The sequence below is a fragment of the Phaeoacremonium minimum genome (genome assembly GCF_000392275.1).
Source record: "Phaeoacremonium minimum UCRPA7 unplaced genomic scaffold PA7_03_scaffold_40, whole genome shotgun sequence".
Classification (NCBI taxonomy): Eukaryota; Fungi; Ascomycota; class Sordariomycetes; order Togniniales; family Togniniaceae; genus Phaeoacremonium; species Phaeoacremonium minimum.
In genome coordinates, this window is record NW_006920947.1 from 414,986 (window position 1) to 429,419 (window position 14,434).

At 49.5% G+C, this 14,434-nt stretch overlaps 3 protein-coding genes across 3 annotated transcripts; 1 reads left to right on the top strand and 2 right to left on the bottom strand.

The window, feature by feature from the left end:
* Positions 1-1,147: 1,147 nt before the first annotated feature.
* Positions 1,148-3,383, top strand: UCRPA7_797 (putative hsp70-like protein; the record flags this gene model as incomplete). Its single annotated transcript, XM_007913390.1, has 5 exons — positions 1,148-1,285; positions 1,347-1,419; positions 1,482-1,593; positions 1,651-3,139; positions 3,195-3,383. The coding sequence occupies 5 exons, from the start codon at positions 1,148-1,150 to the stop codon at positions 3,381-3,383; spliced, it is 2,001 nt and encodes a 666-aa protein (XP_007911581.1).
* A 4,912-nt stretch (positions 3,384-8,295) lies between these two features.
* Positions 8,296-8,818, bottom strand: UCRPA7_798 (putative efflux pump antibiotic resistance protein; the record flags this gene model as incomplete). The annotated part of the gene is made up of 2 exons (XM_007913391.1): positions 8,296-8,609; positions 8,671-8,818. The coding sequence occupies 2 exons, from the start codon at positions 8,816-8,818 to the stop codon at positions 8,296-8,298; spliced, it is 462 nt and encodes a 153-aa protein (XP_007911582.1).
* A 4,376-nt stretch (positions 8,819-13,194) lies between these two features.
* Positions 13,195-13,569, bottom strand: UCRPA7_799 (putative dienelactone hydrolase family protein; the record flags this gene model as incomplete). The annotated part of the gene is made up of 1 exon (XM_007913392.1): positions 13,195-13,569. One exon carries the CDS (start codon positions 13,567-13,569, stop codon positions 13,195-13,197), a length of 375 nt encoding a protein of 124 aa, XP_007911583.1.
* Positions 13,570-14,434: the final 865 nt, after the last annotated feature.

Genomic DNA, 14,434 nt, shown 5'->3' on the forward strand with positions numbered 1-14,434 from the left:
CTAAGTCGTTAAACTCGTTGTATAGCAAGGCCGAATGCAACGTTCAGAACGATTAAATGTCCACTAATGAGACTACGCAACGACGCTGAGCATGTGGGCACGCGCCTTGAAGACAGATTCAAGTTAAACCGAAGGGCTATTGAAGCTTAAAAGGACAGAGTGTCTCTCTACAGGCTATCGGCTTGTCAAGTGCCACCTTACCCCTGGCACTTGGCACTTGGCCCTTGCGGGACCGGGAGGCGCTTCAGCGAAGTAGGCTCGTAGGTAGCCCTGTCAGCCCCACACACCCTGATCGATGCCTTCGTGAACGTTCTGGAATTTGGCAAAAGCGTCACAGTCACAGGCCGCTAACGAGATGATTCCATCTGGCCACAGTAGCAGGAATAGGCGGAAGAAGATCGAAGGACATGGGGCTTCTTTTGCGTTGGAAGAGAGTATTGTTGGTGGTTGGCTTAAGAGATATCAAGACGAGTTGAAGATACCTACCTAGATAGACTTACCTGCGTCCAGCACAACGGTTGATATTGCATTGTAGTACGGCTCATGCAGTATTGATGAACCATCTCCAGAGCCTCACCTTAATAAGTGTTGGAAATGCTGGAGACGTGTCCAGTAGGACGGGCAGGGTATTGCATTACTCACTGTGTTATACTGGGCGGCGGCGGATGGCAAGCAATGATCCTGTTGGAGTAATGGAGCAATGGCGCCGTGGGTTGGAGCCAGGGCGGCGGCAATGGAAGCTTCACTTAGCCTTCTTTGGGTGGGTGCATCAGGTACCACTTTATCAGCTGCGCGCGGTCACCCCCCGCCAGTCCTGTTAGCGAATGGGGTGGCGGGTACCTTAGATGCCAGATAATCATTGAAATCTGTCCTTTCGCATCTTTTTGGAGCTGCCCCGAGCAATATTAAGGGCCAAATCTTTGGATTTCTCCCTCTGCCACACCCACTTCTTTCCCCCTACTCAACCTCACTTACCGTTGCATTCCCACGACTCGCCCGTTCAGAGGCTTGAGCATACGATCCAAGCAGACCAACGAGCTTCTTGTCTGCGTCTTTCTTTTCTTGATACCCCCCAGTCTTGTCGTCGTTATTCGAGCTGTGCGCGCATAGGATCTCTCTCTGTCCACCTTCACACTCAGAGCTCGAAATGGAGTCTCGAGCAAAGAGCTCCATGGCCATTGGCCTGGGCTTGGTTTTCTGGATTTGTCTTCTATTCACACCTCTTGCCTTCGTCCAGACCGTAAGGGCCGACGATGTTCAGGAGTATGGCACCGTTATTGGTATTGTAAGTCGCACTCGCTCTGCGCTTGTGTTGCGGTGGCTTTGGCTGACCACTTCCTCGACAGGATCTTGGAACCACATACAGCTGCGTCGGTGTGATGCAGAAGGGCAAGGTTGAGATTCTCGTCAACGACCAAGGTTCGTACTGCAATTCTTGTCTCGACGCTCACGGGATCAATTGCTAACTCCAGTGCGCACAGGAAACCGAATTACCCCCTCATACGTGGCCTTTACCGAAGATGAGAGACTAGTCGGTGACGCAGCAAAGAACCAGGCTGCGGCAAACCCTACCAACACCATCTTCGACATCAAGTGAGCAATGCTTTCTCCTAAAACTTTCCAGCAACATTTTCTAACAGTTTACTCTAGGCGACTCATCGGACGAAAGTTCTCTGAGAAGGATGTCCAGACCGACATTAAGCACTTCCCATACAAGGTTATCTCCAAGGATGACAAGCCCGTTGTTCAGGTCGAGGTCAATGGCGAGGACAAGAAGTTCACCCCCGAGGAGATCTCCGCCATGATTCTGGGCAAGATGAAGGAGGTCGCCGAGGCCTACCTGGGCAAGAAGGTCACCCACGCCGTTGTCACTGTTCCAGCCTACTTCAACGACAACCAGAGACAGGCCACCAAGGACGCCGGTGTCATTGCCGGTCTCAATGTCCTCCGTATCGTCAACGAGCCTACGGCCGCCGCTATTGCGTACGGTCTGGACAAGACTGATGGTGAACGCCAGATCATTGTTTACGATCTTGGTGGTGGTACTTTCGATGTCTCCCTGCTGTCAATTGACCAGGGTGTGTTCGAGGTCTTGGCTACTGCCGGTGACACCCATCTCGGTGGTGAGGATTTCGACCAGCGTATCATCAACCACTTCGCCAAGTCCTACAACAAGAAGAACAACGTCGACATCACCAAGGATCTCAAGGCCATGGGCAAGCTGAAGCGTGAGGCCGAAAAGGCTAAGCGAACCCTCTCTTCCCAGATGTCAACTCGTATCGAGATCGAGGCTTTCTTCGACGGCAAGGACTTCTCCGAGACCCTGACCCGTGCCAAGTTTGAGGAGCTGAACATGGATCTGTTCAAGAAGACCATCAAGCCCGTTGAGCAGGTGCTCAAGGATGCCAACGTCAAGAAGGCAGAAATTGACGACATTGTTTTGGTCGGTGGTTCCACTCGTATCCCCAAGGTGCAGTCCCTCATTGAGGAGTATTTCGGTGGCAAGAAGGCCAGCAAGGGTATCAACCCTGATGAGGCTGTCGCTTTCGGCGCTGCCGTCCAGGCTGGTGTTCTTTCCGGTGAGGAGGGTACTGAGGAGATCGTTCTCATGGATGTCAACCCGTTGACTCTCGGTATTGAGACCACCGGAGGCGTCATGACCAAGCTGATCCCCCGTAACACTCCTATCCCGACCCGCAAGAGCCAGATCTTCTCCACTGCCGCCGATAACCAGCCGGTCGTCCTGATCCAGGTTTATGAGGGTGAGCGATCCATGACCAAGGACAACAACCTTCTCGGCAAGTTCGAACTTACTGGTATCCCTCCCGCCCCCCGTGGAGTGCCCCAGATCGAGGTCTCTTTCGAGCTCGATGCCAACGGCATCCTCAAGGTGTCCGCTCACGACAAGGGCACTGGCAAGTCTGAGTCCATCACCATCACCAACGACAAGGGCCGTCTCACCCAGGAGGAGATTGACCGCATGGTTGCCGAGGCTGAGAAGTACGCCGAGGAGGATAAGGCTACCCGCGAGCGCATCGAAGCCCGAAATGGCCTTGAAAACTACGCTTTCAGCCTGAAGAACCAGGTCAACGATGAGGATGGTCTTGGCAGCAAGATCGACGAGGAGGACAAGGAGACTGTAAGTTAATATTCCAGGCGAATTAATTGTACCACGATGATTAACAACATTATAGATCCTCGACGCTGTCAAGGAGGCCACCGACTGGCTTGAGGAGAACGCGGCTACCGCCTCTACGGAGGACTTTGAGGAGCAGAAGGAGAAGCTATCGAACGTGGCCTACCCCATCACCAGCAAGCTTTACAGCGGCGGTGCACCGGGCGGCGAGGGTGATGACGAGCCGTTGAACCATGACGAGCTCTAATCGAACAAACAAATAATAGATTCTTCGTTTTAGGGGTCTTGCGAAAGAAAGTAAAAAAAGCACTTGAACACCGGGATCCCGCACACTCTTGATTTTTGTTTCCCTTGCTTTTCACGGTGTTAAAAGGGTTGACTGGCGTGGGAATTGGCTGCATCATATGGAGAGCGATACGTCGCATCCTGAATGTAAAGTAAATTCGTACAAGACTTTTTTATTCAAGACTGAGATATCAAATACTCGTGAACCTAGAATGGACAGTGCTACACACTCACGGGTGAGACTGACAGACTTCCAGGTTTACCACGAGTTTGCCGATGTCTGGCAGCGAAATCGGGTGAGACAAATTGCCTCTTCCAGTATCGTCACTGTACATTCAGGGGTTGAAGACCACGAGCCAGGATGTCTACTCTCAGAAGTAACTTTCGAGATCAATGCAACAATTGATCTAACCAATTACCGGTACTTTGTAAAGCTGGCTTTAGTTCGACTTGGACCTAGCTAGGGCAATTTCGTGTTTATACCTAATTCGGTAAGCATCACTTTATTTAAGTGTTAGGTACGGGGTGCTTGATGAGCAGTAGGCTAAACCATTAACTGGCCATCTAGTTACAAGCTACAAAGGGCTTCTGTGTATAAAGCCTCACAGCCGCCCTCTCCATTCTCAAGCGATTCTCGTAGCAGCGAGCTACCATGACGGTCTACCTCTGTGCGTCAGACACAACAACATGGTACTTTCTCGTGAGAAGCCTGATCTGGGCTCGATCCCGCCGGAGGTTCATACCCCAGCATTTTCAAACCCTGACAAACAGTGGATCGAACAAGGGCGACCATGCCGCCGCAATCTTCTGTTTTTAAACGACACATCGTTCAACTCCTATGTGCCGTATGTCTGGGGCTATACCATTTACCGCGCCGTTTTCGGAGGCGACTCTGACGCTCGGTTCGAGGAGGGTTTTCGCCGCCTTGAGGCATGGACCCGGTGGGATGTCCGTATGCAGCGCTATGATCGGATGCTTCAGCTGCAAAAATGGAATAGATTCCCAGGGACTATGCCTGCTCCAGGCGAACGGGATATCAGCGACGAAGTTGCAGAGCGTATGTGGAATGAGGTGATCGAGGATTATCCCGATTCTGATCAGCTGGTCACCGAGCCGGAAGGTAGCGAGGACTTTAGCCCCATTGGCCGAGCATTCATATCCTGGGTAGACAACCTGGACGTCGATACATCTGGCCGCAATACACGTTATGATCACTGTCTCATCATTGACGAGGCGGCTCTCCAGACGCTACTGAGGCTTCCGGAGCAGACACCACCGGTAGCTCCTGTAGATTTCAAAAGCCCAAAGTACAGGAAGCTTTTAAAGTTGCGTATGTCAGCATGGGTCTGGGTTCTAGACCGTACGACTATGGAAAATAGGGAAGATGGAGTGGAGGAGGAATTTCCGCCATGGGCGCGCCTTCGTCTGCCTCATCTCAGATCACTCTGGTTTGAAAGGCCACAGAAACTGATCATTGATGATTGGCAGCGTCTGGTGGCGGAAGACAAAGATCAATGGAACACAGTCCGCTGGTGGAGTACTCTTGCAAAGACAGAAAACGAGATAAGGCGAGCAGATCGCGCAAAGCAGGCTCAAGAATATAAATTCAGTCGGGCGTGAATCACTCGCTCGATGTTTATTGATCCGTCGTACATTCACGCTGGGCTTGGCTTTTTCCTATGCAATGCGATGTCGAAAAGTATTTGGTAGATGCCCCTTATGTGCTTTATCAAGGGCTGACAAATCTTGATCTGCCTCATTTGACTTATCGTGAGCAGATCTTGCTATTTACATTCTCTGCCTAGACGGGATCCCAAAAGCCAATTTCATCTACACGGGTATTCTGCGCCCGGTTCCTCAGGGCAGTATGGCAGTCCTGATGTTATCTTCAGTAGTGCTGGCATCATTTCGCCATGTGTCCTCCATAATGTCGAGGTTCGTGATAGCAATGTCTACCATCCGCAGTCGCATGCGTTCGAAGACGCTCTGAAGGTAGTAGGAGAAATTATCTACTGCTTGAACCTATACGCCGGTGCGGTCGAAATGAAGCCTCTCGGCAGAAATACATCTTCATCTCACAACTAGCTAGCTTGATACCTATCTAGGACAGATGACTCTAAGAGTACCGCCTTCCCCTATGTATGAGATGGATTAAATCTTCACTTCAACTCAACCTCGTCATCCTGGATAATTCCTGATACTCTGCGTGCTGGCTTTACATAGACTAGTATGATTTGCATCGCGACCAAAATTGCGTAGAAAATAACGAGGACAATGAGGTCGGTCAGCTGGTCCTCGACCGGATACTTCGAACCCTTGCGGGCCAATGGCCCTTTGGTCCCGAATCTCCCTACGGCGACAGCCTTGACTGTTGTAATGCAGAAGCTCAAGAGCCAGAATAGTGTGCCTGAAACCTGCCACCCTCTGAGCCTCCCCCATAAGGCGTCTGTTGCTTGAAGTGAGGTCGCGATAAGACAGCCGACGTAGACAAATGGCACAAGACCAACACCAAGGTCTGCTCGTACAAGACGTGCTACCTCGATGGTTTCCATGAGCACGATGACGGCGATGCAGAAGAAATAGACACTAAGCGCCGAGAGGCGAACCCAGCGACGAGACGCTCCAACGACCGCTGATGGTTTGCGAATAAGCAAAGGTGAGAGGAGAACCAAGACCAAGAAGATCCAAGTTGGTAAAGGGACAAGAATTGTGTCAAAGAAGCACTGCGTTGGCAAGGGTGATGAGATTGCCGAAGAGGTGCTCTATGGCATTGTGTCAGCAGCGTGAATACATTGGCCGCAGTGGGGTTGAGACACTCACAAGTCCTTCCGGTCTGTTTTGGCATAACATGATGCTGTTTTAGGCGACACCACTAATTTTGCTGTTGCATGTCTGGCTTGTATCTATTCGGTTCCGTCTCATTGAGGATGTAATAGGGTTTTGGAAGATGTCGAGCATTTTATACGGGAAGTCATCTGAAACTCTAAAAATACCATCCCTTGAAACGCCATAGAGGGCTTACGCTACGACGCCACAAATCTTCAGCCAATCAATGATGGATACACATTCTTACCAAAGACTTGGGGACGCCCCCAACTGCACGGCTTACAGTCTCAACTTGTTAACGAACACAATTCTGCTACGACATACCATGCCCCGTCTTATCCGATTAAATGCCATCATCTATGTTTAGAACCTATCAACTATACGATTTCTCTGGAGTACACGATTTGTGGGTGATATCGCTTGCATCGTTTCGTTAAAGATAATAGTGTAAAATCTATAACAAGATCTATCTCTTGTATAAGAGACAACTGAAAAATCTCAAGCTTATCGGTGTATACTGGTTTAAAGGATTCACTTCATTGCTCGCATAATTCTGCACTTCTTATGAAACTGTTCCTTATCTTTATTCTTCTCTGCGGTCATCTTTTCAAAGCTCCTTTTGTTTTTCTCATACGGCTGCCCTCCATAACGTCGTGCAAATCACTTAGTACGATCCATGGCTGCTTGTACCTTCTCCCTCGCACCTCTTTCCCAATCATCCCAGCAAAGGCCGAAGACCAGTGTATCCCGCCAAAGATCGTTCTCATCACTTCCAGGGGGCAATGGTCTTCCGTTTCCTACCTTAGAATGAAGCTTGCCCTGTTTGAAGCGACGATCGTACTTGAGTGTGCCCTCGTGCTTGAATCCCATCCTCTCTGCAACCTTTGCTGATCCTTTATTTGCCGAGCTTGTTTGCCAGACCACGCGGGTGAGGCCTAGCCCTCCTTCTGCTTCGGACCTGAAGGCGTGGTGTATCATTAGTCCAACAGCGTTGCTCGCCACATGTGTCCTCTGGAAGGGCGGCAGAACGACGACGGCGCCGATCTCTGTGCACAAGTTGATTGGCGAAGAATTCATATATGATATCATGCCGGCGAAGGCATCCTCCTCGCTTCCATCCTGGGACGACTTCGTAAGGTCGAGAATTGCGTAGGAAAACACGCCTACGGGCGTGCAGAAGCCATTGATAAATTCAGAGCGGAAGTTATCTACTGATGCAAAAGGACCACCTGGCATGTGCGCCCAAATCTCCGGATGACCAGAAGAAAGTTCCATGAAGCGCGGCGTGTGCCGGTCATCCTTCAGAATCAGCGATGAATGTGATCGAGCGGCGGAGTTAATTGGCTCACATCAAATGGTACTAGCTTCACCTTGGAGTTTGCCAGCTCCTTTACGGCAAAACAAAACTCGGTAGCAGTCGCCATCCTGTTTGCCGATGAATATACGACTTCGCCGTTGTGTGCAATGAAATCAAGCGCTGTCTTCAATGTTGGCTCGGCGCATCGAGAAGGTTACGCAACGCCGTGTGACTCACATGAATTGAAGTAGTCGACACTGGTGCGGCGCTGCAATTGCACGGTCAAGATCACAAGGATTTGGCCCACATGCATGCTGACTAGCTTACCTGATCAAAATCCTGCCTGGCGCATTAACAAGGCCAAGGTTGGATGTCAATCATGTCGATGGGGAAGCACCATTGGTGTAATTGACAAGATCAGGAATCGAAAAGGGAGACGTTATAGTCACGTATCTATTCATGAAAAGCGTTATAAAATGGTTCAATGATCACGCCCACACCATCTGGATTTCCCTCATAGCACTACCACAAATTGACGATTCGAGAAGTTGCTGACTGAGTTACTATGTGTCCCTGATAAATTCAAGATAGGATTCATGCAGCTCAGTGGAGTTTATTCAATGACCGCAGTTTCTGGTTTCTTGAAATTCTTTCTCTGTCAAATTTGCAATCAGGTCTATGCTGAGTTTGACTTAATGAATCCAGGAGACTAAGTCTTGGGCTTTGATCATGTTACAGACCCTCCCGAAGTTCATGCCTTTGCCTGTGTTTCTTTGTTACCATGGTCAGGAAGTCTTCTCAATGGTATCATTAGGGCCAAGAGAACAGCGAGTGCACCACCGGCTAGAGCGAAAGCGAAAACGTCCTTGATCCCAATCATGTAAGCTTTGAGCACGGCGTCAAGGTCATCGCCATTGAAGACATGCTGGATTTCTGTTGCACCAGTGTTTATGACCTGGACAGCATCGATATTTGAAGCGGTTTGTGCGAGTGTATGTAGTAGGAGGTTTGCAAATAGGGACTGCGCGGCCGCAACGAAGTAAGCACCACTTATAGCTTGGCACACTGAAGTCAAGGTTAATTGGAAAGTCACAACCGTATGAGTACGTTTTCTTAGGACACCTACTAAGCATAATACCAGTGGAGTTTGCTACATCTTCGGGCTTGGAAAACCCCTGAACCGCTGTCATGGATATTTGGTTGCCAAGACCAAGTCCAAAGCCGAAAAGGACTTCAGGACCCATGTATCGAGCTTGAGATGAGTCTGTATTCATTGTATAGAACAATGCTAAACCGGCAGTCATTAAAAGCGCACTGACTAGCTGGTAAGGTTGCAAGTGACGTGTTTTCCCTATCACAAAACCGCTGACGAGAGCCCCTAGAGCGAAGAAAGCCAAAAATGGAAGAGTGCTAACACCACTTGTAATAGCTGACTGGCCTTGAATAGACTGGAAGTAAATCGGCAGGTAAAACATGACCTCAAACAACGTCGAATTAGAGCTTGATAGGGATTCTGAGTTAGCACTGCCGTACAGGTCTCAGAGATACATCCAAACACTTACATGAAGCAATATAGAGCATTAGACCATGTCATTCGCGGTCTCAAAATCTTAAGAGGGATCATGGCATATGCTCCTTGAATTCCTTCAATCATGAAAAATATGACGGTCAAAATAACCCACATTATTAAAGTAGCAATTACCGGTCCTGCATTCCAAGCCTTAGTCTGTCCACCCCATTGAAGAGCCAACGTGAAGCATACCAGGGACGTAAGTAGGACGAGAAATCCCGGTAGATCAAGTTGGAGAATGATCTGTTCCCATTTGGCTGGGACAGGTTTAATATGGCTTGGAACTCTCAAGAAAAGCAGTGACAGGATCAAGGTAAGACCTCCGAGAGGCAGGTTGATCCAGAAACACCATCTCCAGGAAACTCCGCTTGTGAAGGCGCCGCCGATGATTGGCCCGAGAATAGTCGATACCATAAAGATCGCCATCCAGAGACCAATAAGGACTGGACGTCTTCTAGGCTGGGCCACATAATTGATGATAAGAACGGAACCACCGAGTGTACCAGAGCCTCCCAGCCCCTGTATGGCTCTGCCAACAATCACAGCTATACTGTTCGGCGCCGCTGCTGCCACAACGCTCCCAACTAGGTATAAGACGATCGAGGCAGTATAAGCGTATGTGACATTCAAATATTTATATACTTTGCCCCACATAGGTGAGGACGCGCCGGAGACGAGGAAAGTTGCGCTCGCATACCATCCGACATGATCAAGCCTGTGGAATTCGTCGGTGATGTCGGGTATCGCAGTAGCTATTATGCCGATTTCCAAAGCTGCAAGAAGTGTACTCATGAAGATGGTAAACATAATGAGAAACAAACGCAGACCCGTTACGTACTCGGGGTTCTCACTATTCGGTACATGAATCCCATGCTGTTTGTCTTGGACGCTGTCTGCACCAGAATTCTGGTCATTGGTGGTCAGGTCTCCCCGGTAATTTTCGCCCATTTTTGGTTACTTGCTTTCCAGATGATCTGGTATTCGGAATGCAATGTTATATTGTCGGGTCGATGTCATACATCTAGAGCGGGTTCAAACAGATGAAGTTAAAGACCCGAAAGCGCGGTTTATATACTTAACGCCACACAGGTCAGAAAGATGAAAACACGTAATAGATGAACTACTTTCAACTGAAAAAACACCAAAAAAAAAAAACCGTCCGCCGTGTTTAATCTACCCATATTCGATCAGTCATCAGATTTCATAATCATCACTCCATTCCGCTCTACACACCTAGTCCCTTACATCTAATATGAAGTTCCTCCAATATCAGGCTTTCGACCGCCGTTATATCTTCGTTCGACCGTGAGTGGGTCCGAAGATTGCGGTCGACGACAGCCAATAGCATGTCAAAAGGCGCCCGCAGATTAGCAAATTGTCATCTATCGTCGACCGTACTCCCGAAATACCATCTCCACTCACGGCCGAATATGAAGAGCTAAAAGGACTCTTCGACCGCCGGTCTTTCTCAACTACGCCGGGAAATTCTCAGCCAACTCTTCACTTTGCGGTTTGCACCACTTATTGACCCGCCACGCTGATTGCACGCGGACAAAATCGCACGGATGATGTTAGTCCCTCGCAGATGGGTTCTATTCAAAACATGTTTGAGAACAGCCCTCCAATGGCATCGTTGTTACACAAGCCCACTCAATTAGAGGCCAGACGGAGAAAGGTCCGTAAAGGAACCTTTAGTTGTTGGGAATGCAAGCGGCGGAAGATGAAATGTATCTTCGATTCGACAAGCAACACTCTCTGCAGCCCCTGTCGCCGGCGAGGATCAGAATGTATTAGTCAAGAGTATCCCGAGGAAATGAGCCGTTCTGTTAGGGCAGGAGGGCTGCAGAAAATCAACATCGGCGTCCCAAATTCTGGTATCAATGACAAACCTAGTGAGGATAATATACAGATGAGTGAGGGGATTCTGACGCCTCTATCAACTGATTCGAGGCATCCCCACTATCTTGATTACTACGAGTCGTTCAAGGTTCGTCTCCGGCAACCAGGCCGTTTGCTAATTAACTGACTCCTGATCAGAGTCACACACTTGAACATAACACTGATACTAGCCGGGCTGGTCCGCCCAGGTTAGGACTGGATGTTGATGTGCCAGCCTCACATGATAATTATAATGGCCTGTCCAGATTTTTGCACGAAGCTCTACCTTCCCATCACGATTTGGAGAAGCTGTGTAAAACTCAACGTCACACTTGTGTCCTTGCTCATGAAGCATTGACTGTGCCCTTTACTATCCTCGACCAGAAGGGGTTGAAGACTTCTGAAAGTCTGCTGGACATTCCTGACAAGGACTCACATCCAGTCCTGATAGCGCTGTACATGATACAACTCGCCGTCTTCCTACAATATCTACCTCCTAACATCCATGATGAGGTCGGTGGTTTGTCAGAGCTCCCGCGAAGCCTGATGGAACGATTGGCGAATCTCGCCACTCGTCTCGTTATAACGAATGACGAGCTTCTTGGGAGCATCGAAGGTCTTGAGTGCATAATGATTGAGGGCCTGTATCAAGCAAATCTTGGCAATCTTCGGCGAAGCTGGGTCACAGGGAGAAGAGCCCTTGGTATCGCACAACTGATGGGACTCAACCGATTGGATAATCGGGCACAGTTTAAGGTGCTTGACCCGAAAACGAAGTTTGACCCGCAGTTTATGTGGTTCCGAATCAATTTCCTGGACCGCTATCTCTGTCTGCTTTTAGGCGTTTCCCAGGGCTGCCTCGACCGCAGCATGGCATCAGATACTTTGCTCGCAAATGATACCCCTATGGAACGACTGGATCGCATACATTGCGTGATTGCTTCACGCATCTTAGAACGGAATGATTCCAATCTGAGCGCTGATGATCTTGCCCTGACGCGAGCCCTTGATATGGAACTACAGAAAGCCGCTAGAGTTGTCCCAAGTACGTGGTGGCTAGCACCAAATCTGGATAGCAGAGAGACCGACTCCCAAAGTCTCTATTGGGACACACGTCGTCTCATATCACAGGTGTTTCATTACAATCTCCTAAATCAGCTCCATCTGCCATACATGCTCCACTACAAGTCGGTGGGGCATAAACACGAGTACTCGCGGATTACTTGTGTCAACGCATCACGGGAAGTTCTCTCACGCTTCATTGCATTACGCAGCTTCAACAAGTTAGCCTATAGTTGTCGTACCGTCGATTTTCTTGCCCTCATGTCCGCCATGACCTTACTCTTGGCTCACTTGACCAGCAATCCTTCGGAAACGGAGAGCCTGCTAGCTCACCAATATCATAGTGATCGTGCTATGATCGAACAGGCTCAGAAAAATATGATGGAAGTGAACCGCCTCAGTTCAGATGCACTCAGCGCGCAGAGTGCCGACCTGCTCCGTAAGTTGCTAGCTCTCGATGTTGAAGCACCCGATGGTTCGGCGCCGAGTCCTGGGAGAGTGCGTGTCCAGCCAGCAGAGAATAAGTCGGCTCCAGATTCCGATTTAATTGCGAGCGTACATGTTCCTTACTTTGGCTTTATCAAGATACTTCGTGAAGGCATGGGACGAAAGGTGCATGCAGAAGTAGTTACTACACAGCTTCATCGTCCAACTCAGTCGCAAGCTATGCGCAGAAATGATACGACAAACCCCGGGCCTACTTCAGTAGACTTGTACCAAAATCTTTCTGGGGATGTTGAACCTGCTGGGCTTTCTATTCCAGAGAATACGACAAGAAACAGCATGGATGACCATCGTGCCGAAGTAGCGTCAAATCCAACTCAAAAAGCAGCACTTGGATATGAGGCAACTCAGCCGAGTTTGAGAGTATCGTCAGATCCCACTCCAGGCGAGATTTATTTATCTTCCGGAACCGGATTGTATGAGCCTATGCTGCAGTGTGGGGGCTATCACGAAATAGCAGCTGGCGGAGAAGACTGGGCCTTTCAGGGTGTTGACATGGCTTTTTTCGAAAGCCTGATGAGGAGTACCAGTGATGCGGTAAGCGAGATCACAAAGTAGGCTAGGTATTTGATGACAGCGAAAGTTACATTGTATATCGGGCTTAAGTGATAATTCTCCGCCTGAGAACTCATAGCTTTATGCCAGAAACTTCTGAAACCACTCAGCTGCTTGACTGGCAGCTTCGTTGGCCGCCTTATCCTCGTTCGTCTTTTCCCGGTCTGCGCGGACTGCAAATCCATGTCCGCATCCAGTATACATCCTAGCTTCGAAATGAGACGGCTCTTCTGAGTAGATCTCCCGGAGACCAACCTCGAGGTTGGCAGCAACATCCTTTGAGAATATGAAATCCTCGTCGCCAAGTGCCAAAGAAAACGGCACAACGAACCGCCGAGAGTAGCGGACGAGATCAGTGGCCTTCAGGCCGGACGGGTGAGCGGCGAAGTGGGCATCCACGAGAGGTTCACTGCCGCCCTCGATAGCCGGTTCTGCACACAACTGCACGCTCTGCATTGCCCCCCAACAGAAGCCGGCTACGCCCAATTTGCCAGCAGCAGATAGCTCGGAGCGAACCGCGCGGGTGTAGGCGAGTATGCTAGGAAATGTGTTCTTGGTACGCCTTGCGAATGGTATAAAGATGCTCATCATACGAATGATGTTGGCGACCCGCTTTAGATGACCCCAAATGTTCCACCAAGAGACGGGGGCTCGCACAGAGTTCATGAGGCTCAATGAATCTACCGGCACACCACCGCCTGGAATGATGTCTGGTACGAGGACCCGAAAACCGGTTGCAGTTCCATAGGCATCAGCTAGCAACTTGCTATTCACAAGATTCAAGCCGAATGCATCTGTGATGAAAACGATGGTGGTGCTGGGTTTTTGTGATGGTGAGAGGCCTGTGACGTATGTACGAACACCGTGTATCGTAGCGGTGGTACCTACAGGTTCTGCTGACCAGATTGAGCCGGAAAAGCAATCGACACAAGCCATAATCACTCGCTCATAGGCCACGAAATTGCAAGAAAGGCCATTTGCGCGTGAGTCGATAAGACAAGAAGCGAACGAAGTCTACGAATCTCTCAGTGACCAATATTATATATCCTTCAGAGAAGGATACTTGTCTCGGTCTCGCTTTCAGTGCCACTGGGCCCACTTACGCTGTAACCCACCATTCACTTCAACCCTTGACCGTCTTCCCATAAATGGGGTTCGCCTCTAGAGCCAAGTCGCTAATTCCCATTGCAGTGAACCCTCCATTTGACCTGAATCTTTAAAGCTTCAATGAGTTCTGGGACCAAGTATATAAGTAGGATCAATCCGCACACACGGGGACTCTGATCACTCGTTTTGAGTTTCCCAGCGATCGGCCGCCCCC